This window comes from Schistocerca cancellata, chromosome 3 (assembly GCF_023864275.1).
Source record: "Schistocerca cancellata isolate TAMUIC-IGC-003103 chromosome 3, iqSchCanc2.1, whole genome shotgun sequence".
NCBI classification, from domain to species: domain Eukaryota; kingdom Metazoa; phylum Arthropoda; class Insecta; order Orthoptera; family Acrididae; genus Schistocerca; species Schistocerca cancellata.
The window spans coordinates 19,269,479-19,294,332 of NC_064628.1; the positions used below are offsets into that span (position 1 = coordinate 19,269,479).

General features: G+C 44.8%; 1 protein-coding gene across 1 annotated transcript in view; it reads right to left on the reverse strand.

Moving 5' to 3' along the window:
* The window catches only part of LOC126175447 (aminopeptidase N-like), a 184,268-nt gene that overhangs the window by 128,750 nt on the left and 30,664 nt on the right, over positions 1 to 24,854 (reverse strand). Inside the window, exon 3 of the mRNA XM_049922250.1 lies at positions 13,201 to 13,384. Within this exon, the coding sequence (XP_049778207.1) occupies positions 13,201 to 13,384 (184 nt within the window). The remainder of the gene's footprint in view (positions 1 to 13,200; positions 13,385 to 24,854) is intronic.

Below are 24,854 nucleotides of genomic sequence, written 5' to 3' on the forward strand. Positions count from 1 at the left end.
GGAGATCACTACAGTGTTAACATCAGAAGTTATAGGCTGACCTACTCAAAAATTCTTGGTGGGTTACAAATGACTGTCGGAGCCTGAGCAGTTGTTGCACCAGCCCTTGACGTGATTGACGTCAGCGCTCTAGTCGCAGACTGACTGCCGTTTTGTGTCGTGGCTCAACAACGGTGCTTACTCAACTAAAGGTTGTCTTGAAGTTTACACTCAACTCGACGTTCCTTGCTCTGATTGTCAGGATTTAGTCTCTGCCACAGATATAGCTCACTTCGTTATGTCATATGAGGGAATATGCCAGATATTGCTTTCGTCGGTTACGCCAGTTTGTTTTGTGTCAGGAAACCTTCATCTGTCTCTGTTGTTGCATTAGAGCGGCCAGCTGCTCAAATCGACCACTATAATTCCTATGTGGACCACAGCGCACTTACTATCCGAGTTCTTCGGTGAATGTTTGTTTGTTAGAACAGATGCCATACATCAATATTAAAGCGAGACTTAAAAGCGTAAGTACTTTTCTTCCTTTGTAACATCTGAACAGTTCATTTGCCCTTTGTAGCGAAACGGCTCAGTAAATTCCGTACATATGGTACGTATTATGTTTGCCAAATGTTGCTTTAGATCGTCAAATGCAGTATTTAATTGCTGCCAATGATACAGTGAATTGTAAGTAGGCTGTTTATGTTTTCTTATTGGTAACGTTACGTAGCGCTCTGTATGAAAATCACTGGCTGTTCTGTGTGCTGTCTGTGGCTAGTTTGCATTGTTGTCTGCCATTGTAGTGTTGGGCAGCTGGATGTTAACAGCGCGCAGCGTTGCGCAGTTGGAGGTGAGCCGCCAGCAGTGGTGGATGTGGGGATAGAAATGGCGGAGTTTTGAAATTTGTAAGACTGGATGTCATGAACTGCTATATATATTATGACTTTTGATGACTATTAAGGTAAATACATTGTTTGTTCTCTATTAAAATCTTTCATTTGCTAACTATGCCTATCAGTAGTTCGTGCCTTCCGTAGTTTGAATCTTTTATTTAGCTGACAGTAGTGGCGCTCGCTATATTGCAGTAGTTCGAGTAACCAAGATTTTTGTGAGGTAAGTGATTTGTGAAACGTATAGGTTAATGTTAGTCCGGGCCATTCTTTTGTAGGGATTTTTGAAAGTCAGATTGCGTTGCGCTAAAAATATTGTATGTCAGTTTAAGTACAGTCATGTATAATTTTTCTAAGGGGAGGTTTCATATGAACGCTACGCGCTGTTAACATCCAGCTGCCCAACACTACAATGGCAGACAACAATGCAAACTAGCCACAGACTGCACACAGCACAGCCAGTGATTTTCATACAGAGCGCTACGTAACGTTGCCAATAAGAAAACATAAACAGCCTACTTACAGAATTTAGTCAACAACGAACCGTGGTTTTTTCGGCGTGTTCACATAGCTTCATAAATACACCCAAGTTTCATCAGAAAATAATGCGCCGTTCACGAGCGATCTTCCATCAGGCATGTGCGGAAACAGCCAGCTGCAGTACTAATGGTGATCTGGGGAAACAGGAAGAAGAAGATTTAGGGGCAGCTGTAAGACTGGGAAGAAACTGTGAGAGATTATTGAATGAAATTTAATGTCAACAAATGTGAGACCCTGGCTACAACTAGAAAGAAAGATAGACCAATTAACGGAATAAGGATTGGCGGTGGACTATTGAAGAAGGTGAAAAGTGTCAAGCACTTGGGAAGCGTGATACGGGAAATGGAAGAAATGAGAAAGAGATCACTGAAAGCGGTAAACAGGCAGAAGCATTTTGTTGGAGTGTTCGGAGCCTGGTTTAGGACAAAGATGTTCAACAAAAAAGCAAAGAATTAATAAGTAGAAGTTACTACGTTTCAGTACTGACCTATGGGTCTGAAACATGGGTAATGAAGTGAGACGTAAGCCGACTACAAGCACGGGAAATGAAGTTCTTCGGAAATAGAACAAGAGGAACATGGAGAGATAGGTTGAAGAATGAAAGTGTAAAGGAAATAGTGAAAGAGGAACCCTTGCAGATCAGAACAGAAAAATCAAGGTTAAGATGGAATGGACACATAAAGGAAATCGAAACTAAGAGGATTTCCAAGAAGATGCATGAAATGGGGATGTAAATGAAACGACCAAGAGGAAGACGAAAGGATAGAGGGCTGAAAGATGTGGATGTTAGAAAAAGAGGCAAGAGTAAACACTGAAAGATGGTGGGAAAACAGAACTAGATGGTGAGCTTCTGTTGCAAACAGACCCAATTGGGGCTGAAACTGTCCAATGTAAAGAGGTGAAGAAGAAGTCCTGACTTCGAACAACAGTATTTGAACTGATCAGTACCGTTACTTTAAGACTTCCGTTTGAGTCTGTATACAACAGAAAACACTGTGACAGCAGCCTTAAGTGCTGAATGGCGCAGTGATACTACTAATTATACTACTAATTCGACTCGTTCGGTTGAAACAGACACGCCACTTAACACACTGCACGGGGGAGGAGCCGGAGAACATGCGGTGATCAGAGTCGGCCTGTGGGGATACTGGTTGCGCGCAGCGCCAGAGAGAGCGCTGCCCCTATGTGTGAAACATCCTGCATTGACCATACACTGCACACATGATTACAGCCATGATGTCACACTGTGCACATATCCACAATTCACGACTTTCCCACAAAAGCCTCTAGAGGTTATAAATGGGAACTGTAAACTACCGGCCGGCCGCGGTGGTCTCGCGGTTCTAGTCGCACAGTCCGGAACCGCGCGACTGCTACGGTCGTAGGTTCGAATCCTGCCTCGGGCATGGATGTGTGTGATGTCCTTAGGTTAGTTAGGTTTAAGTAGTTCTAAGTTCTAGGGGACTGATGACCACAGCTGTTAAGTCCCATAGTGCTCAAAGCCATTTGAACCATTTTTGTAAACTACCCAGTGTTTTTTGGTTTGTAATGCAGCCAGAATTAATAATCGATCAATCAGTTGAGAGGTAAGAACCCTTTTGGAGTGAGCAGCCCACAGCTGCATCCATAATTTTCCTGTCAAGTACATTTCGAGTTCCTTGAAAATTCAATCGCGATTTAAATCATTAACGTAATTTCCTTGGGAAAAGAAACTCCATGACAATGATTTTTCACCTGCTGAGGAACCTAAATCTGAAAACAGATTTAGGGTGAAGTTATTTTAAGAGGAGTAGATAATTTATTTAAAATGACGGCAACTGTTAAAAATTACACAACTTTTCCAGAATCGTTCTTCCTCCTCTTGGAGTCATAGGGACACGGCGAGAACCGCATCTCTGGCGGTTGTACTGAGCCTGTATAGGAAACCTCTCTTGACAAAATAGACGTGGTCAGGTCCTGTGTTTGGCAACGGTTCTATTTTCTTTATCTTTATCTTAAAAATATTTCACATAGTTCTATTTTCTTTATCTTTATCTTAAAAATATTTCATGTGGTGTCACCGCCAGACACCACACTTGCTAGGTGGTAGCTTTTAAATCGGCCGCGGTCCGCTAGTATACGACGGACCCGCGTGTCGCCACTGTCAGTAATTGCAGACCGAGCGCCACCACACGGCAGGTCTAGAGAGACGTACTAGCACTCGCCCCAGTTGTACAGCCGACTTTGCAAGGAACGGTTCACTGACAACTACGCTCTCATTTGCCGAGACGATAGTTAGCATAGCCTTCAGCTACATTTGCTACGACCTAGCAAGGCGCCCTATTCCATTGATATTGAGATTCTATTAATGTATCATCAAGAGCGATGTTCTACAAATGTGGATTAAAGTTAAGTATTCCAGAAGCTACGTACTTTTCTTTATAGCATTCATTACGTATCCTGTTTCAGACCTCACGCCAGCCTGCGTGAGTTTAAGCGCGTGCCTTTCGGCTTCCTCTCATTGTGTCTAGGCTGTCTTGTCTAGACACAACATTTTACATGAAAGCTCGGCTGAAGGCCACACACTGGACATTTAACAGCAACAACAGATAGAACAGATAGAACAAACTTTCAAAATTTTAGTTATTAAACAAATCAATATCCAAACTTTAATTTAAGTCAGCTGAAGGCCTTACCTTAAAATTAAAACAAACTAAATTAATAGACGGCTGAAGGCCTCGCACAGTACATCAGACTAAAATGAAAATCACAGTCTAAAAGCAACAGAACAGTGGTGCTCGGAAGTGTTCCAAGGGTCGGCCTGAGGAGGTAGTTGTAATGTAAGGTGAGGTGAGACAGGCAACCAAGAGTAAGGTTAAATAATGGGATGGCAGCCCGACCCAGGGACGGCAGAAGGATCGACCGACAACCTAATCAATTCCCTTCTGCCCGGCCAACGGTACGAGAACGGAAAATATCACCTGAGGGCGGAGATACCAGCCGCACTACGTCTTAAAAGTGGCGTCTAAAACAGCCAAGGCACAATAACCGCTCTCAAGAAAAAAATAGAAGAAACAATTGAAAGGCTGTCGAACTACGTGCCGTGCCAGACAGCATCAACAACGCGAGGAAAAACACACTGCTGGAAAATTACGCTAACGACCAGGGCAGGCAACTGTGGCGTTAGCGGCCACAAGGCAGAAAAATAGCGCTGGTGCACTTCACTGATAAGTAACAACCACTTTAATAGAACGAGATTTTCACTCTGCAGCGGAATGTGCGCTGATATGAAACTTCCTGGCAGATTAAAACTGTGTGCCCGACCGAGACTCGAACTCGGGACCTTTGCCTTTCGCGGGTAAGTGCTCTACCATCTGAGCTACCGAAGCACGACTCACGCTCGGTACTCACAGCTCAGATGGTAGAGCACTTGCCCGCGAAAGGCAGAGGTCCCGAGTTCGAGTCTCGGTCGCGCACACAGTTTTAATCTGCCAGGAAGTTTCATATCAGCGCACACTCCGCTGCAGAGTGAAAATCTCATTCTGGAAACACCACCGAGGCTGTGGCTAAGCCATGTCTCCGCAATATCCTTTCTTTCAGGAGTGCTAGTTCTGCAGGTTCGCAGGAGAGCTTCTGTAAAGTTTGAAAAGTAGGAGACGAGGTACTGGCAGAAGTAAAGCTGTGAGGACGGGGCGTGAGTCCTGCTTGGGCAGCTCAGTTGGTAGACCAGTTGCCCGCGAAAGGCAAAGGTCCCGAGTTCGAGTCTCGGTCGGGCACACAGTTTTAATCTGCCAGGTAGTTTCAACCATTTTAATAGTTAAAGACCAGACAGGAAGACGGCTACAAAATTTCGCCGACTCCAACACACCACGAACTTTGTAGCTCTCACAGTTAGCACCTCGCAACCCGACCGTGCGTGCAAGCCACCAGCAGTCCCGGCCTTGACCTCGCGCGGCGGAAACTTCCTCGCTGCTCTGTCCCAACCGACTGACTGCCACACACACACCACCACACGGTGTAGTGTCCCTTTTGCAATATTCACCATTATCGAGGCGAAAAATAAATAAAAACGACTGTATGTGACTCAAAATGAATTGCAAACATTGATTTATCATTGATTTAACTGTAAAAATATGCAATATATATATCGATAAATGCAGAAAAGACATTATTTTTAGTGTATGAGATTATAATGTGTAAGTAATTAAAAGAAGTATTATCATCTCTGTAAGAGTATAAAACACAATGCAATGTTAATTCTTCGGTCTAGTCCGTTTTGTTCTGTTCGTTCTGGTGTTAGCTGGATTAAGGTACGCAAGCTATTGTGCTGCGCTAGCATTTGTTTCTGTCGTAGCGTAATTGCAAATATTTAATGGTGTAAACTGTGTCCTAGTAAGAATATATTAGTATAAAGTGATCTCCGTGTGTTATTTCAAGAACCTACGCCACATTTATCTTACGAAAAGAATATTTAATGAAAATTATTTAGCATGTTTCCAGCTGCTGCGGAGCGAGTAACAGTAATCTCTGACTGTTAACAATTAGCCGCCATTACGTGGTACATTTAAAAATATTTTTTCACAGCACTATGTCTAATAGCCGGAGCGGAAGAAATTAAGTAAAAATATTCTGTGAGATTAATTGAAGTAATCCAGTGAAATAATTTTATTAAAACTTGTCTATTTTCTGTGATAGTAATAATTTCAGAGCTGAGTACTACTACGCTATAGTATTTACAGTAATTTGTAGGGAGCCTGGCGCTCGATAAAACCAGATATAATACGTAATTGGCAACCTACGAAATTCATTATTTTGCTTATTATATCTCTTTTGTATTTTTTTTTTGAAAGCTAAAAGTAAAAACTAACTCCACTAAAAATCAGTAACAGATCACGATAAATCAAAGGACAAACGAATTTACTAGGAGAGTGTCTCCTCAAAATAAATAGTTACATTACTTTTTTTAAAGAGATATAATAACGGGAATATAGCGGTCACACCTAAGCTGGTACAGCAGTACTAGTATCGACAAGCACTGCTGCTGCCACTGACCGAGGAAGTCAGCAACTCATTATGCTAGTAACTCGGGGAGAAATAAGACGCCACTCGATTGCTACGAACTGCCAAAGAACAAACGGCATCGATGCGAGCTGGCCACGGCTCAACCAAAGAATAGCACCAGGTAAGCCATAAAAGGTGTCGCTGTCACCACGTCCTGTACATTCAGTTTGAACTCCGAGACGGACTAGAAGCTGGAGTATTGTCACCGCCATGGATGATTCGTGCTAAACGGATTTACCGTCTTGCAATTAGTAGCAGTTTAGATGTTCATTGCCTTGAATAGAAAACATTAATGTCGCTTACATACGCACGGCATTTCGTTTGCTCAGTAAACCCAAGTCTCTCGTGCTACGATTGTAATACCGACGTCGCCAGCCATGTCGTAAGATTCACCAGAATATTCCTCTATATTGCCTTGATCTGCTCTCTTGGTTGGACTGATCGTAGTTCTGTATATCTAGCTGTGGTTTTAATACATGCCCACCTGCGTCGTTCATCAGTGTACAACGTCAGTAAAGGCTGTCATCGGCTAAATGTAGTGTTTTGCTTAATTATGATCTCAAAATATATAGACTTGGCCACTGTTTCTATGTTCCGATACAGTGTATCGATACCTGGAACTGTTTCAGTGTTTCGGAACGGCTATGGTTCACTGTTTCGAAACAGTGGTGTTTCATTCCGCCCCTGTCTCGGATCTCGAGCCAGACACAGAAACTGTATCGTTGTTTCAGAATAAGACTGTTTCAGTCCACCTGCGCCTGGAACGGACTGATTGTATCGAAACAGTGATTTTTCATTCCGCTCTGTGTCGGACGAGATTCGGGCTCGGCACAGGTACTGAAACACAACATACCACTTCATGAAACACTTTCAAGAGTGTCGAAATCTTTTGACAAGCAATAGCATGAAGCTTAAGATATCCGAAAATAAAGCTTCGTTTCTAGCTGACTGTCCTATTCCGAAATGGCGTTACATCTGCTTTATAAACACTAACCAAACAATAGAACAACGCATCGTATTCACATTCAAAATAATAAATATGTGAAAATCATCCAGTTAAATTACACTTTTTTTATAACATACGCTTCTCTGTTCATGTACAGTAATCATATTAAGAAACGCAAGTAAGACTACAACATTTTAAACAAAAAAAAGGCATAGAGTGACAGTTATTAGACATGTACATAAATTTGATGTAGGAATAATTGCAAGCAATCTGTTTGACATATCACTGATAGTGTAATGGTGAACGGGAAGCGTCGTAAATTTATAGTAACGGTTCGAAACACCTTGAAACACAAAATTTTTTTCTGTTATATTTTGTTATTTATTCGAATTATTTGGCGTTATTTATGAGTCTGTAGTCACTGTGTCTATTATCCACAATGTGTGCATGGAAATTAGCAGGATGGGTATATTAGCCATACTAATGGAATGTGGAAATCCCAGTAGCATATCTGTTGTTTCTGCAGTTTGCTCCCACATCCAATTCCGTTCGTGGTGGTTCTTCTGTCTTCAGCTAAGGCTTTCCTCAGCCAATTGAAAAGTATGAAACTCACATGATACAAAAGCAGCGCATTTGCTGCAGGAAATACGAAACTGCCAAGACGCCAAAGTGATAGTTTCATACTTTCTGCGATATGATTAGCGATCTCGCACCTCATTTGTGTTTATATGGACATACTTATACAGTATACATTCAACATGATAAAATGTGTAGGTTTATTAGATTACAAAACACAAACTGCTTCACTGTTTCGAAACACCGTATCGAAACATTACATTATACTGTTTCATTTGTTTCGAAACATTCACGTGTTTCAGTTTACCCATCTCTAAAAATATATCTATATTTCTCTTATTCTTTATTTTTAACATTAGAGTTGTGGAAGGCAGGGGGTAAAAAGTAAAGTCGTCTGGCATTAATGACTGCGAGACCCCGAAGGGCAAGTTCAGCAGCCTAAGTGGAAAAGTTTTCCCTATCCTTTGCGTCCACTTGCATCTTTCTTTCGCAGTGTGGGAGAGTTGTGCACGTGTGTATCTGTCAAATGCAGACGACTGTGATGGGTGTGTGCATAGTGTAGTCTCATGTTCTTGTTGGAGACTGTGAGAGAAGAGCTCAAGTGAAACTCGGTGCCGGCAAATAGCTTATTCCTCTCGTAGGGCACCGACGAAGCGGCCGAGCTTAACATCCCCATCCGATGGACGGATCACCATGAACAGTGTCCACTGTGGGGAGGTTTGGAATTGAATCCAGAGCGTTTGGTGCAAAGATGGGTTATCAGGAACTCCTCTCTATCGTAAAGGCAAAGGGGAAAATGTGAAAAGCGCGCAGCGCACCTGGACGGTCACCCGTCTGCATCTACATCTACATCTACATCCATACTCCGCAAGCCACCTGACGGTGTGTGGCGGAGGGTACCTTGAGTACCTCTATCGGTTCTCCCTTCTATTCCAGTCTCGTATTGTTCGTGGAAAGAAGGATTGTCGGTATGCCTCTGTGTGGGCTCTAATCTCTCTGATTTTGTCCTCATGGTCTCTTCGCGAGATATACGTAGGAGGGAGCAATATACTGCTTGACTCTTCGGTGAAGGTATGTTCTCGAAACATTGACAAAAGCCCGTACCGAGCTACTGAGCGTCTCTCCTGCAGAGTCTTCCACTGGAGTTTATCTATCATCTCCGTAACGCTTTCGCGATTACTAAATGATCCTGTAACGAAGCGCGCTGCTCTCCGTTGGATCTTCTCTATATCTTCTATCAACCTTATCTGGTACGGATCCCACACTGCTGAGCAGTATTCAAGCAGTGGGCGAACAAGCGTACTGTAACCTACTTCCTTTGTTTTCGGATTGCATTTCCTTAGGATTCTTCCAATGAATCTCAGTCTGGTATCTGCTTTACCGACGATCAACATTATATGATTATTCCATTTTAAATCATTCCTAATGCGTACTCCCAGATAATTTATGGTATTAACTGCTTCCAGTTGCTGACCTGCTATTTTGTAGCTAAATGATAAAGGATCTATCTTTCTGTGTATTCGCAGCACATTACACTTGTCTACATTGAGATTAAATTGCCATTCCCTGCACCATGCGTCAATTCGCTGCAGATCCTCCTGCATTTCAGTACAATTTTCCATTGTTACAACCTCTCGATACACCACAGCATCATCTGCAAAAAGCCTCAGTGAACTTCCGATTTCATCCACCAGGTCATTTATGTATACTGTGAATAGCAACGGTCCTATGACACTCCACTGCGGCACACCTGAAGTCACTCTTACTTCGGAAGACTTCTCTCCATTGAGAATGACATGCTGCGTCCTGTTATCTAGGAACTCCTCACCAATCACACAATTGGTCTGATAGTCCATATGCTCTTACTTTGTTCATTAAACGACTGTGGGGAACTGTATCGAACGCCTTGCGGAAGTCAAGAAACACGGCATCTACCTGTTAACCCGTGTCTATGGCCCTCTGAGTCTCGTGGACGAATAGCGCGAGCTGGGTTTCACATGACCGTCTTTTTCGAAACCCATGCTGATTCCTACAGAGTAGATTTCTAGTCTCCAGAAAAGTCATTATACTCGAACACAATACGTGTTCCAAAATTCTACAACTGATCGACGTTAGAGATATAGGTCTATAGTTCTGCACATCTGTTCGACGTCCCTTCTTGAAAACGGGGATGACCTGTGCCCTTTTCCAATCCTTTGGAACGCTACGCTCTTCTAGAGACCTACGGTACACCGCTGCAAGAAGGGGGCAAGTTCCTTCGCGTTCTCTGTGTAAGATTGAACTGGTATCCCATCAGGTCCAGAGCCCTTTCCTCTTTTGAGTGATCTCAATTGTTTCTCTATCCCTCTGTCGTCTATTTCGATATCTACCATTTTGTCATCTGTGCGACAATCTAGAGAAGGAACTACAGTGCAATCTTCCTCTGTGAAACAACTTTGGAAAAAGACATTTAGTATTTCGACCTTTAGACTGTCATCCTCTGTTTCAGTATCATTTTGGTCACAGAGTGTCTGGACATTTTGTTTTGATCCACTTACCGCTTTGACATAAGACCAAAATTTCTTAGGATTTTCTGCCAAGTCAGTACATAGAACTTTACTTTCGAATTCATTGAACGCCTCTCGCATAGCCCTCCTCACACTACATTTCGCTTCGCGTAATTTTTGTTTCTCTGCAAGGCTTTGGCTATGTTTATGTTTGCTGTGAAGTGCCCTTTGCTTCCGCAGCAGTTTTCTAACTCGGTTGTTGTACCACGGTGGCTCTTTTCCATCTCTTACGATCTTGCTTGGCACATACTCATCTAACGCATAATGTACGACGGTTTTGAACTTTGTCCACTGATCCTCAACACTATCTGTACTTGAGACAAAACTTTTGTGTTGAGCCAACAGGTACTCTGAAATCAGCTTTTTGTCACTTTTTCTAAACAGAAAAATCTTCCTACCCTTTTTAATATTCCTATTTACGGCTGAAATCATCGATGCCGTAACCGCTTTATGATCGCTGATTCCCTGTTCTGCGTTAACTTTTTCAAATAGTTCGGGTCTGTTTGTCACCAGAAGGTCTAATATGTTATCGCCACGAGTCGGTTCTCTGTTTAACTGCTCAAGGTAGTTTTCAGATAAAGCACTTAAAAAAATTTCACTGGATTCTTTGTTCCTACCACCCGTTATAAACGTTTGAGTCTCCCAGTCTATATCCGGCAAATTAAAATCTCCAGCCAGAACTATAACATGGTGGGGAAATCTACTCGAAATATTTTCCAAATTATCCTTCAGGTGCTCAGCCACAACAGCTGCTGAGCCAGGGGGCATATAGAGACATCCAATTACCATGTCTGAGCCTGCTTTAACCGTGACCTTCACCCAAATCATTTCACATTTCGGATCTCCGTCAATTTCCTTCGATACTATTGCACTTCTTATCGCTATAAACACGCCTCCCCCTTCACTGTTCAGCCTGTCTCTGCGGTATACATTCCAATGTGAGTTTAGGATTTCATTACTGTTTACGTCTGGTTTCAGCCATCTTTCTGTCCCTAGTACTATATGGGCGTTGTGACCGTTTATTAATGAGAGCAGTTCTGGGACCTTTCTATAGACGCTCCTGCAGTTTACTATTAGCACATTAATATTGTTATTCCCTGTTGCATTTTGCCTACTCCTACCTTGCCGCGTCTCAGGAGGCGTCTTGTCGGGCCTAGGGAGGGGATTCTCTAACCTGAAAAAAACCCATGTGCACTCCACACGTACTCCGCTACCCTTGTAGCCGCTTCCGGCGTGTAGTGCACGCCTGACCTATTCAGGGGGACCCTACATTTCTCCACCCGATAGCGGAGGTCGAGAAATTTGCACCTCAGATCTCCGCAGAATCGTCTGAGCCTCTGGTTTAAGCCTTCCACTCGGCTTCAAACCAGAGGACCGCGATCGGTTCTGGGAACGATACTACAAATATTTAGCTCTGATTCCACCCCGCGAGCGAGGCTTTCCGCCTTCACCAGTTCCGCCAACCGCCTGTACGAACTGAGGATGACCTCTGAACCCAGACGGCAGGAGTCATTGGTGCCGACATGAGTAACAATTTGCAGTCGGGTGCACCCAGTGCTCTCTATCGCCGCCGGCAGGGCCTCCTCCACATCTCAGATGAGACCCCCGGCAAGCAGACAGAGTGAACACTGGCCTTCTTCCCCGACCTTTCCGCTATTTCCCTAAAGGGCTCCATCACCTACCTAACGTTGGAGCTCCCAATAACTAATAAACCCCTCCCCCCGTGTGCCTGCTCGGACCTTGCTGAAGGAGCGGCTGCATGTCCACTCACAGGCAGAGCGGGCGATGCCACACGGCCAGCCTCCACATTGACCCTCCGCCTCGTGCGCCGCGAACGCCGCTGAACCCGCCACTCCCCTTGGGGAGAGGGTGGCCCAACCGCCCCGGTACCCGCGAAGATGTCTCGGCAGCAGGGACTGTGGGTGAAGAATGTAACACCTGGGGTGTACCTTGCGACGCACCAGACTCCCCACTGCCGCTACACTCCGAGGCAGCAGCCTGAAGACGGCTGACCGCGGCCATCAACACGCTCAGCTGTTCGCGAACAGTGGCCAGCGCCTCCTGTGTCCGTACACAGCAGTCACACATCCTATCCATCCTAAGGAATCAATTTACTGAAGAGAGTTAATCAACCTTTAACTAGACTGCTAATTCTCTAAAGGCGGCTGTTTACTCACTAAACTGTGGTTGCTGGCCACTTCTTGTAGAAAACAATTAAAATAGCTCTACCTGTCTCTGGACTGTATTGAAAACAAACACTAGCACTACTGGCACTATGGTTGACTAAAGGGACTCTCTCTGACTGTATTCAAAACAAACACGAAATCTATGGAACACTATTAATAGCACCCGACAATTAAAGCTTCCTAAAAGCAAATACACACGGAAGAAGAAGTGAGAAGTAAGAAAAATACAGTTAATACTTAAATTAAGGTAGCTCGCTGCACAGCAGACGTGAAGCAGACGGCAGTTACGACGTCCAAGTAATGCCCACGCCGTGTGCCGCTTACCTTCAGTGATCTGACGGGAATCGGTGTATCCACATCGGCAAGACCGTTCACGATAGGGGAATGGGGGAGAGGAAGGGGGTGCGGGAGGGGGAGAGGGAGCGGGACGGGGGTAGTCATAGTGTGCAAATGGAAATATAAACGGGCCCAGTTACACTAAGTCGAGGTCTCCTCACCTGCTCTGCAAGCGTGACGACCAGGAAAGCTCCCTGCTCGTAGCTGGAGCTGACGGGGCTGCCACTGGCGTCGTATGCCGTGACGGAGGAGACGCCGACCGTCGCGTGTAGCACGATCTGCGTTGTGTTGCGCACCGCAACCACCGTCAGGTTTGTCCGGCCTTCGAAGGTGAAGCTGCTGTCCCTGTAGTGGCAACAGAGTTCTTACATCTTTTTTTACATTTATTGGGTTCAGAAAAAGTCCTTTATTGGTCGCGATCACAATTTATTATTTTTATTCAAATGGTTCAAATGGCTCTGAGCACTATGGGACTTAACTACTGAGGTCATCAGTCCCCTAGAACTTAGAACTACTTAAACCTAACTAACCTAAGGACAGCACACACATCCATGCCCGAGGCAGGATTCGAACCTGCGACCGTAGCGGTCACGCGGTTCCAAACTGACATGCTTAGAACCGCACGGCCACACCGGCCGGCTATTATTTTTATTGATTACTAGTTTCGGCTAAAGTTGTCGGCCATCTTCTGATCACCGACACCTACCTGTGATCGCCAACCGGTAGGACACATTGTCATAAATGTTGAGCAGGCTACATAGCCCACTTTTATTACACAACTCGATGAAACATTAATGTAAAGTCACACAAGACAAACGAAATGGTTCAAATGTCTCTAAGCACTAAGGTACTTAACATAAAAGGTCATCAGTCTCCTAGACCAAGAACTACTTAATCGTAACTAAGCCGGCCGGTGTGGCCGAGCGGTTCTAGGCGCTTCAATCTGTAACCGCGCGACCGCTACGGTCGCAGGTTCGAATCCAGCCTCGGGCATGGATGTGTGTGACGTCCTTTGGTTAGTAAGGTTTAAGTAGTTCTAAGTTCTAGAAGACTGATGACCTTACATGTTATGTCCCATAGTGCTCAGAGCCATTAGAACCATTTTTGAATCCCAACTAACCTAAGGACATCACACACATCCATACCCGAGGTAGGATTCGAACCTGCGACCGTAGCAGCAGCGCGGTTCCTGACTGAAGCTCCTAGAACCGCTCGACCACTGCGGCCGGCCAAAACTAACAGATCGTCGCATTCACTGGGAACACCATTACATCAGATAATCGTCACATGAGCAGAGCGAGATCACAATTAAAACACTACCTCACTCTAGAGAAGAAACATCAGGAAACGGCACATAAGTTTCACTGAGAGAAAAAGCTTCTCAAATTGAGCAAGTCAACAACGGGTTGGTTCACCTCTGACCTTATGCAAGTAGTTATTCAGCATAGCCTTGATTCATAGAGTTGTCGGATGCCTTTCTGAGGGATATAATCCCAGATTCTGCCCAATTGGCGCGTTAGATCGTCAAAATCTCTAGTTTATTGGAAGGCCCTGTCCTTAATGTTCCAAACGGTCTCAATTGGGAAGATATCCGGTGACCTTGCTGCCCAAGATAGAATTTACCAAGCATGGAGGCAAGCGGTAGAAATCTTGTTGAACTGTAAGCCCAGTATGGTTTGCCATGAGGGGCAACAAAACGGGGCGTAGAATATCGTCGACATATTGCTGTGCTGTAAGAGTGCCGCGCATGACAACCAAAGGGTCCTGCTATGAAATGAAATGCCACCTTGGACCATCACTCCTGGTTATCTACGACGGGCGACAGTCGGGTTGGTATCTCACCGCTGTCTGGGGCGTCTCCAGAAGTTCCTGGAATCTTATTGGACCAAAACTGTCTTCAGTGATGAGTCCCGCTTCATATAAATCCCCGATGACAAGCAAAGACATGTCTGCAGACACTGGAGACGCCCTGGGCAGCAGAGGTGGACCATCGCATTATTGACTTGCTCAATTTTTCAAGGTCTTTCTCATGAACAAATCATTCAATTTTTCTGAAATTGTAATAATTCGTTTGTACATGCGTATCACACTCATCGATTTCCGTCTCAATCTGATAATTCCATCGTGGAACACAGCTTCTTTTTTTTTTTCCTTTTCTTTGCTTTCAGGCAGTAAGGCAAGCACACGCCAGTTTCTTGTGGGGGAGTTACCTCAAGTAGATCACCGACAGCTTCGCTACGTCACAGTCTTCTCAGAGCAGCTGTTACTGGATTCTGCTTTATTCGTCGTCTCGTCCTGGTTTACGCTGAATCTGTCAGCAATGGTCAACTAAAGGTAAAACATTTCCACACGATGTATGTGCTAGCGTACACTGTATCACCTGGAAAACTCTCAGCTTGTTCACATTATCATCAAGTGTCACTGCTAACACGCCATTCTAGACGCTCATCTTCAGGTATTTCTTCGACTACTCTTCTTCTGGCCTTTACTTTAACCTGGGTGTAACTATTTGGTGATTTAATTTGTATTAATGTTTAAAAATCAGTAAATACTGTAATTGTAAAAGTGATTATTTATTTTCTGTAGGCTACAGGAAGAATGAACCTTCAGCAGAAGGTGTGTTCGTGACGTCAGCGAATCGTTCTGCTTTGTGGTTATCGAGACTTTGGCTCATGACTCTGACCCATACATCTGTCTCCCAGCATCTAAGTGACAACGCAAGAAATGAAGTACCGCCCCATAAAACAGTGTTAAATTTATTACCATAGTTATTAAAGTAAAGCCTTCAGTAAAACTGGACATCGGACGAAAGTAAAGAGGGAGGCTTGACGATTGTAGGAACATGGGAGCGTCAGTTCCAAATGTGGCGCCGGACTCCTGCGCTATCTGACGTCACTCGGTCCCACGCGGGGTCTACAAAAAATACGGGGCCCGCAACGAACTTGTGACGTCACACTAGTCGCCTTGTCCACCAGATTTCGTGAAAGCTCGGTTCCACGCAGGGCCCACGGGAATTCGTACGTCAGTGAAAAAGTTGCTCACTAAAGGTCTTAACTTCGTAGTCTGCTATCGAGAGCGTGCACGCATTTAAATGCGCACTTGAGAATTATTAAACACATGTAAAATAGTTACTGGTCCCTGCCGGAGACTGCTGAAGGCGCTCGTAAGCCCTGTAGGGTCACATGCTGTGACGTACACGCCGAGCCTGTCTTTCTCATGGGTCTTTGTCCCGTGGCAGGACAGAGCTGCTAGGACCTGCCCAACTCGCCTTCCGCACATGCGTCCTGCGGCTCTCTCAGGGAGGTTCCACCTGCTGACATTGTATCGATATAAGCAAAACACTATGTCAGCCACGGCAGTCAGCAATTTTAACTCCTAATGATGATGGATTTTGGAAATTTGAGGTAAGGTCTTACGGGACCAAACTGCTGAGGTCATCGCTCCCTAAGCCTACACACTACTAAATCTTTAACTTGCGCTATGGACAACACACACACCTATGCCCGAGGGAGGACTCGAACCTCGGACGTGGGGGAGCCACACGGACCGTGACAAGGAGCAGACGGCGTAGCTACCCCGCGCGGCTAATGACGAAGGCAGAGCCACCTATCGAAAGCTCCAGTGGTTTCATTTGAAATGACACAGCTTGTAAACTGAGAAGATTTTGTTGTGACTTGGCAAGACAGCCAAGCCACTATGACGGGTAGCCGAAAAGCACGCGTTAAAGCTCACGCAGGCTGGCGTGAGGTCTGGAACAGTTATAGGAGTTTATAGTAGGAAGAAAAGTACGTAGCTTCGGGAATCATCATCATCATCATCATCATTTAAGACTGATTATGCCTTTCAGCGTTCAGTCTGGAGCATAGCCCCCCCTTATACAGTTCCTCCATGATCCCCTATTCAGTGCTAACATTGGTGCCTCTTCTGATGTTAAGCCTATTACTTCAAAATAATTCTTGACCGAATCCAGGTACCTTCCCCTCGGTCTGCCCCGACTCCTCCTACCCTCTACTGCTGAATCCACGAGTCTCTTGGGTAACCTTGCTTCTCCCATGCGTGTAACATGACCCCACCATCTAAGCCTGTTCGCCCTGACTGCTACATCTATAGAGTTCATTCAAAGTTTTTCTTTGATTTCCTCATTGTGGACACACTCCTGCCATTGTTCCCATCTACTAGTACCTGCAATCATCATAGCTACTTTCATCTACATCTACATCTACATCTATACTCCGCGAGCCACCTTACGGTGTGTGGCGGAGGGTACTTATTGTACCACTATCTGATCCCCCCTTCCCTGTTCCATTCACGAATTGTGCGTGGGAAGAACGACTGCTTGTAAGTCTCCGTATTTGCTCTAATTTCTCGGATCTTTTCGTTGTGATCATTACGCGAGATATATGTGGGCGGTAGTAATATGTTGCCCATCTCTTCCCGGAATGTGCTCTCTCGTAATTTCGATAATAAACCTCTCCGTATTGCGTAACGCCTTTCTTGAAGCGTCCGCCACTGGAGCTTGTTCAGCATCTCCGTAACGCTCTCGCGCTGACTAAATGTCCCCATGACGAATCGCGCTGCTTTTCGCTGGATCATGTCTATCTCTTCTATTAATCCAACCTGGTAAGGGTCCCATACTGATGAGCAATACTCAAGAATCGGACGAACAAGCGTTTTGTAAGCTACTTCTTTCGTCGATGAGTCACATTTTCTTAGAATTCTTCCTATGAATCTCAACCTGGCGCCTGCTTTTCCCACTATTTGTTTTATGTGATCATTCCACTTCAGATCGCTCCGGATAGTAACTCCTAAGTATTTTACGGTCGTTACCGCTTCCAATGATTTACCACCTATGGCATAATCGTACTGGAATGGATTTCTGCCCCTATGTATGCGCATTATATTACATTTATCTACGTTTAGGGAAAGCTGCCAGCTGTCGCACCATGCATTAATCCTCTGCAGGTCTTCCTGGAGTACGTACGAGTCTTCTGATGTTGCTACTTTCTTGTAGACAACCGTGTCATCTGCAAATAGCCTCACGGAGCTACCGATGTTGTCAACTAAGTCATTTATGTATATTGTAAACAGTAAAGGTCCTATCACGCTTCCTTGCGGTACTCCCGAAATTACCTCTACATCTGCAGATTTTGAACCGTTAAGAATGACATGTTGTGTTCTTTCTTCTAGGAAATCCTGAATCCAATCACAAACCTCAACCTTGTTGATAAGGTAACCTGAATCCACCCAGCTTTCGCTCCCATACAACAAGGTTGGTCGAAAGATTGAACGGTGCACAGATAACTTAGTCTTGGTACTGACTTCCTTCTTGCAGAAGAGAGTAGATCGTAGCTGAGCGCTCACTGCATTAGCTTTGCTACACCTCGCTTCCAGTTCTTTCACTATGTTGCCATCCTGTGAGAATATGCATCCTAAGTACTTGAACCGTCCACCTGTTCTAACTTTGTTCTTCCCACTGACATTACTTTCGTTTTGGAGATGCTAATCTTCATACCGTAGTCCTTACATTTCTGATCTAGCTCTGAAATATTACTTTGCAAACTTTCAATCGAATCTGCCATTACAACTAAGTCATCCACATATGCAAGACTGCTTATTTTGTGTTCACATATCTTAATCTCACCCAGCCAGTCTATTGTTTTCAACATATGATCCATAAATAATATGAACAACAGTGGAGACAGGTTGCAGCCTTGTCTTACCCCTGCAACTACTCTGAACCATGAACTCAATTTACCGTCAACTCTAACTGCTGCCTGACTATCCATGTAAAGACCTTTAATTGCTTGCAAAAGTTTGCCTCCTATTCCATAATCTCGTAGAACAGACAATAACTTCCTCCTAGGAACCCGGTCATATGCCTTTTCTAGATCTATAAAGCATATATACAATTCCGTGTTCCACTCATAACACTTCTCCATTATTTGCCGTAAGCTAAAGATCTGGTCCTGACAACCTCTAAGAGGCCTAAACCCACACTGATTTTCATCCAATTGGTCCTCAACTAATACTCGCACTTTCCTTTCAACAATACCTGAGAACATTTTACCCACAACGCTGATTAAAGAGATACCTCTGTAGTTGTTACAATCTTTTCTGTTTCCATGTTTAAAGATTGGTGTGATTACTGCTTTTGTCCAGTCTGATGGAACCTGTCCCGACTCCCAGGCCATTTCAATTATCCTGTGTAGCCATTTAAGACCTGACTTTCCACTGTATTTGATGAGTTCCGACTTAATTTCATCCACCCCAGCCGCTTTATTGCACTACAATCTATTGACCATTTTTTCCTCTTCCTCAAATGTGATCCTATTTCCATCATCATTCCTATCCCCTTCTACCTCGAAATCTGAAACATTACTGATCGCATTTTCACCTACATTGAGCAACTCTTCAAAATATTCCCTCCATCTGCCCAAGGCATCCACAGGATTCACCAGCAGTTTTCCTGACCTGTCCAAAATACTAGTAATTTCCTTCTTACCTCCCTCTCTAAGACTGCTAATTACACTCCAGAATGGTTTTCCAGCAGCTTGACCCATAGTCTCCAACCTGTTTCCAAAGCCTTCCCACGATTTCTTCTTGGATGCTGCAATTATCTGTTTGGCTTTGTTTCTTTCTTCAACATAACTTCCTCTGTCTACCTGGGAATACTTAACTTTAATCCATAATTGGTGAACATCGGTCTGACGGTACATGCATCACAAGATAAATAGCAAATGATAATGGCGCCTTGCTAGGTCGTAGCAAATGACGTAGCTGCAGGCTATGCTAACTATCGTCTCGGCAAATGAGAGCGTAATTTGACAGTGAACCATCGCTAGAAAAGTCGGCTGTACAACTGGGGCGAGTGCTAGGAAGTCTCTCTAGACCTGCCGTGTGGCGGCGCTCGGTCTGCAATCACTGATAGTGGCGACACGCGGGTCCGACGTATACTAGCGTACCGCGGCCGATTTAAAGGCTACCACCTAGCAAGTGTGGTGTCTGGCGGTGACACCACAGATTTTATTGAAGTAAGTCATCATAAAAGAATCCAAAAATACATAGTCATGAAAGGAGACCAAATTGGATGACCTCATCGACACTCACGGCGAATATGTTGTTGAATTGAGATAGCCCCTTCCACTGAGATTCTCATGACAGATTTACCCATTACAAAGAATTGGCTTACAAAACATTTGATCGATCGATTCTTGAGTACTGTTCATCTTTCTGGGTCATTTACCAGCTCGAATTCACAGAAGAGATACAGAAGATAAAATTCAGAGTGACGTGCTTTGTCACGTGATCGTTTAGTATTCGTGAGAGCGTTATTGAGGTGTTCAACCAACTCCAATGACGGACGCTGCAGAGGCGATGTACGTCATGGAGAGATTTACTGTTGTAATATGTAAAAATTGACGAATAAATAAAACTAGTGATAAAGTAAATAGTCGTTATGCCCACTCACCAATCGAGGATGGTACAGAGAAACGGGTGACTAATAGCGACGAGAAGTACCCTAGGCCGTAATCCGAGGAGTGGTTTGCAGAGTATTGGTGTATATTTAAAATCTGCAGCTCAGTCATTCCTCAGTTTCGTGAAATAATGTGAAGAGTACAGATTTGTAGCGAGGGGATCAACAACTGATTCACCACTCATTCCCATGCTAAGCTGTGCCCTCTTCGACGAGGTTGGCTACAAGTGACGCATGTTTTCTTTGTAGCGCATAGAGCTGCTGTTACAGAAATGAATGGCGACTTACAGCTAGCTGTGGCGTTAAGCCGTCAGCTATATCTGCACTATCTTAGGAAAAGTGTTGGGACAGCCCTATGTAAAACAGTATTCAAGTAACAGTTATCGTCCGTCTAACTTTTTAAAACGTAAGCCCATACTTTTTAATATCATCATACGTGACGTTTTCCCCCTGAGAAAGGTTCGCTTTCTTTTAAGGAAATTAGCAACTTCGCTATTGTGGGGTATTCTCTCTTTTTATAGTATCCATAGATGTGCCGACGAATTGCATCGGGTTGGAAAGAATCAATATCTGTAACAGGACGAGGCCTCTTTCTTTTTCTCTCTCGGAGTACTTAAAAACACACTGTTTATCCCACAGGGGGTCTCTTCCACACTGTTTACTTCAGTGTCTTGCAAATAATGAAGTAGCACCCCTTTCCTTACAACTGTTCTTTGACTGAATCCTAGCCGGCCGGAGTGGCCGAGCGGTTCTAGGCGCTACAGTCTGGAACCGCGCGACCGCTAAGGCCGCAGGTTCGAATCCTGCCTTGGGCATGGATGTGTGAGATGTCCTTACGTTAGTTAGGTTTAAGTAGTTCTAACTCCTAGGGGTTCAAAATGGTTCAAATGGCTCTGAGCACTATCGGACTCAACATCTTAGGTCATAAGTCCCCTAGAACTTAGAACTACTTAAACCTAACTAACCTAAGGACATCACACACACCCATGCCCGAGGCAGGATTCGAACTTGCGACCGTAGCAGTCCCGCGGTTCCGGACGGCAGCGCCAGAACCGCACGGCCACCGCGGCCGGCCCAGGCTACTCCTAGGGGACTGATGACCTCAGAAGTTACAGGGTGTTTCAAAAATGACCGGTATATTTGAAACGGCAATAAAAACTAAACGAGCAGCGATAGAAATACACCGTTTGTTGCAATATGCTTGGGACAACAGTACATTTTCAGGCACACAAACTTTCGAAATTACAGTAGTTACAATTTTCAACAACAGATGGCGCTGCGGTCTGGGAAACTCTGTAGTACGATATTTTCCACATATCCACCATGCGTAGCAATAATATGGCGTAGTCTCTGAATGTAATGACCCGAAACCTTTGACAACGTGTCTGGCGGAATGGCTTCACATGCAGATGAGATGTACTGCTTCAGCTGTTCAATTGTTTCTGGATTCTGGCGGTACACCTGGTCTTTCACGTGTCCCCACAGAAAGAAGTCACAGGGGTTCATGTCTGGCGAATAGGGAGGTCAATCCACGCCGCCTCCTGTATGTTTCGGATAGCCCAAAGCAATCACACGATCATCGAAATATTCATTCAGGAAATTAAAGGCGTCGGCCGTGCGATGTGGCCGGGCACCATCTTGCATAAACCACGAGGTGTTCGCAGTGTCGTCTAAGGCAGTTTGTACCGCCACAAATTCACGAAGAATGTCCAGATAGCGTCATGCAGTAATCGTTTCGGATCTGAAAAATAAGCAAATGATTCCTTTGGAAGAAATGGCGGCCCAGACCAGTACTTTTTGAGGATGCAGGGACGATGGGACTGCAACATGGGGCTTTTCGGTTCCCCATATGCGCCAGTTTTGTTTACTGACGAAGCCGTCCAGGTAAAAATAAGCTTTGTCAGTAAACCAAATGCTGCCCACATGCATATCGCCGTCATCAATCCTGTGCACTATATCGTTAGCGAATGTCTCTCGTGCAGCAATGGTAGCGGCGCTGAGGGGTTGCCGCGTTTGAATTTTGTACAGATAGAGGTGTAAACTCTGGCGCACGAGACGATACGTGGACGTTGCCGTCATTTGGACCGCAGCTGCAACACGGCGAATGGAAACCCGAGGCCGCTGTCGGATCACCTGCTGCACTAGCTGCGCGTTGCCCTCTGTGGTTGCCGTACGTGGTCGCCCTACCTTTCCAGCACGTTCATCCGTCACGTTGCCAGTCCGTTGAAATTTTTCAAACAGATCCTTTATTGTATCGCTTTTCGGTCCTTTGGTTACATTAAACCTCCGTCGAAAACTTCGTCTTGTTGCAACAACACTGTGTTCTAGGCGGTGGAATTCCAACACCAGAAAAATCCTCTGTTCTAAGGAATAAACCATGTTGTCTACAGCACACTTGCACGTTGTGAACAGCACACGCTTACAGCAGAAAGACGACGTACAGAATGGCACACCCACAGACTGCGTTGTGTTCTATATCTTTCACATCACTTGCAGCTCCATCTGTTGTTGAAAATTGTAACTGCTGTAATTTCGAAAGTTTGTCCGCCTGAAAATGTATTGTTGTCCCAAGCATATTGCAACAAACGGTGTATTTCTATCGCTGCTCGTATAGTTTTTATTGCCGTTTCAAATATACCGGTCATTTTTTAAACACCCTGTAAATCCCATAGTGCTCAGAGCCATTTGAACCATTTTTTTTTACTGAATCCTAGAGTTTTTGAGGTACTCTCTATAATTTATCAGCAGAAATCGAAGAATGCCCATGAACAGAAAAAAATTCTTTTTGTTGCTCGTAAAACTCACGCGTCCTCCGCAGCAATTCCAAAGCCTGACTATTTAATGGCACCTTATGGCGCAACGGATTGTCGCTTGGTGAACGACATCATTTTGGTGACATTGTTTAATAAACAAAAACTGTAGTCGAGACGGTAACACAACACAACACAAAAGCACTCGTTCGCGCGCTAACATACAATTTTTACACGGAAGCCGGCGACGTGGTAGCGTCGACGCCGGAAGCGGTGTTGTTGTTGGTTCAGGAGAAGCAGCGCCTCGCTTTCCTCACTTGTTAGTTACATTGCCAACTACACGGCGCTTCAGGAGGGACCTTGAAGTGACTTGTTTCAGCGGCCCAGCTATAATTATTAGTATTTGTCCTACTACATTAAGACAAAAAAAAGGACCCACCACGCAGGATTTACGAGAATGCGACGGAAATCGGTTGATGTGATAGACATGTACAGACAAACAAATGATCACAATTTCAGAAATATTGGATTATTTATTCAAGAGAAAGAGCTTCACAAATTGAGCAAGTCAATAACGCGTTGGTCCTCAAATGGTTCAAATGGCTCTGAGCGCTATGGGACTTAACATCTATGGTCATCAGTCCCCTATAACTTAGTACTAGTTAAACCTAACTAACCTAAATACATCACACACATCCATGCCCGAGGCAGGATTCGAACCTGGGACCGTAGCAGTCGCACGGTTCCGGAATGAGCGCCAGAACCGCTAGACCACCGCGGCCAGCCCGTTTGTCCTTCTCTGGCCGTTATGCAAGCTGGTATTTGACCTGGAATTGATTGAGACTGTTGTTGTATGTCCCCCTGAGGGATATCCTACCAAACTCTGTCCAGTTGGCACGTCAGATGGTCAAAATCCCGAGCTGGTTGGAGGGCCCTGCCCATAATACTCGAAACGTTCTCAGCTGGGGAGAGATCCGGCGGTCTTGTTGGGCAATGTGTGGTTTGTTAAGCACGAAGACAATCAGTAGATACTCTCGCAGTGTGCGGACGGGCATTAACTTGCTGAAATGTAAGCGCAGGATGGCTTGCCAGGAAGAGTAACAAAACGGGGCGTAGAAAATCGACGTCGTACTGGTGTGTTGTAAGCACGCCGCGGATGACAATGAACGGGGTCATACTAAGAAAAGAAATGGCATGCTAGACCATCAGTCTCCGTTGTCGGGCCTTGTGGCCGTAAGATAGCCTATTTCTGTCCGGGGCGCCTCCAGGCAAGTTTTCACCGCTCATCGGCGCTCAATTCGTAGCGAGACTCATCTCTGAATTCTACTCCAGTCACTGAGATTCCAGGACGAAGACGCATCTCGAGAGGCCTGGACAGTGGTAGGATAGCATATCTGTCTACCTCTGCAGGAGAGTGATGAGTGCGTCTGACTGCCATGCAGTGAAACGAAATTCAGTTCGCATTCCTCTGAGGGATCTTCCTTTGGAGTTAACAGAAATACGTCGCGAGGCCAACTGAGGAAATCCTTGAGTTGGAAGTGAGAGGTGGCATGAGCCCCCTCTCATATTTCTATCTTACGATTCTCCTCTC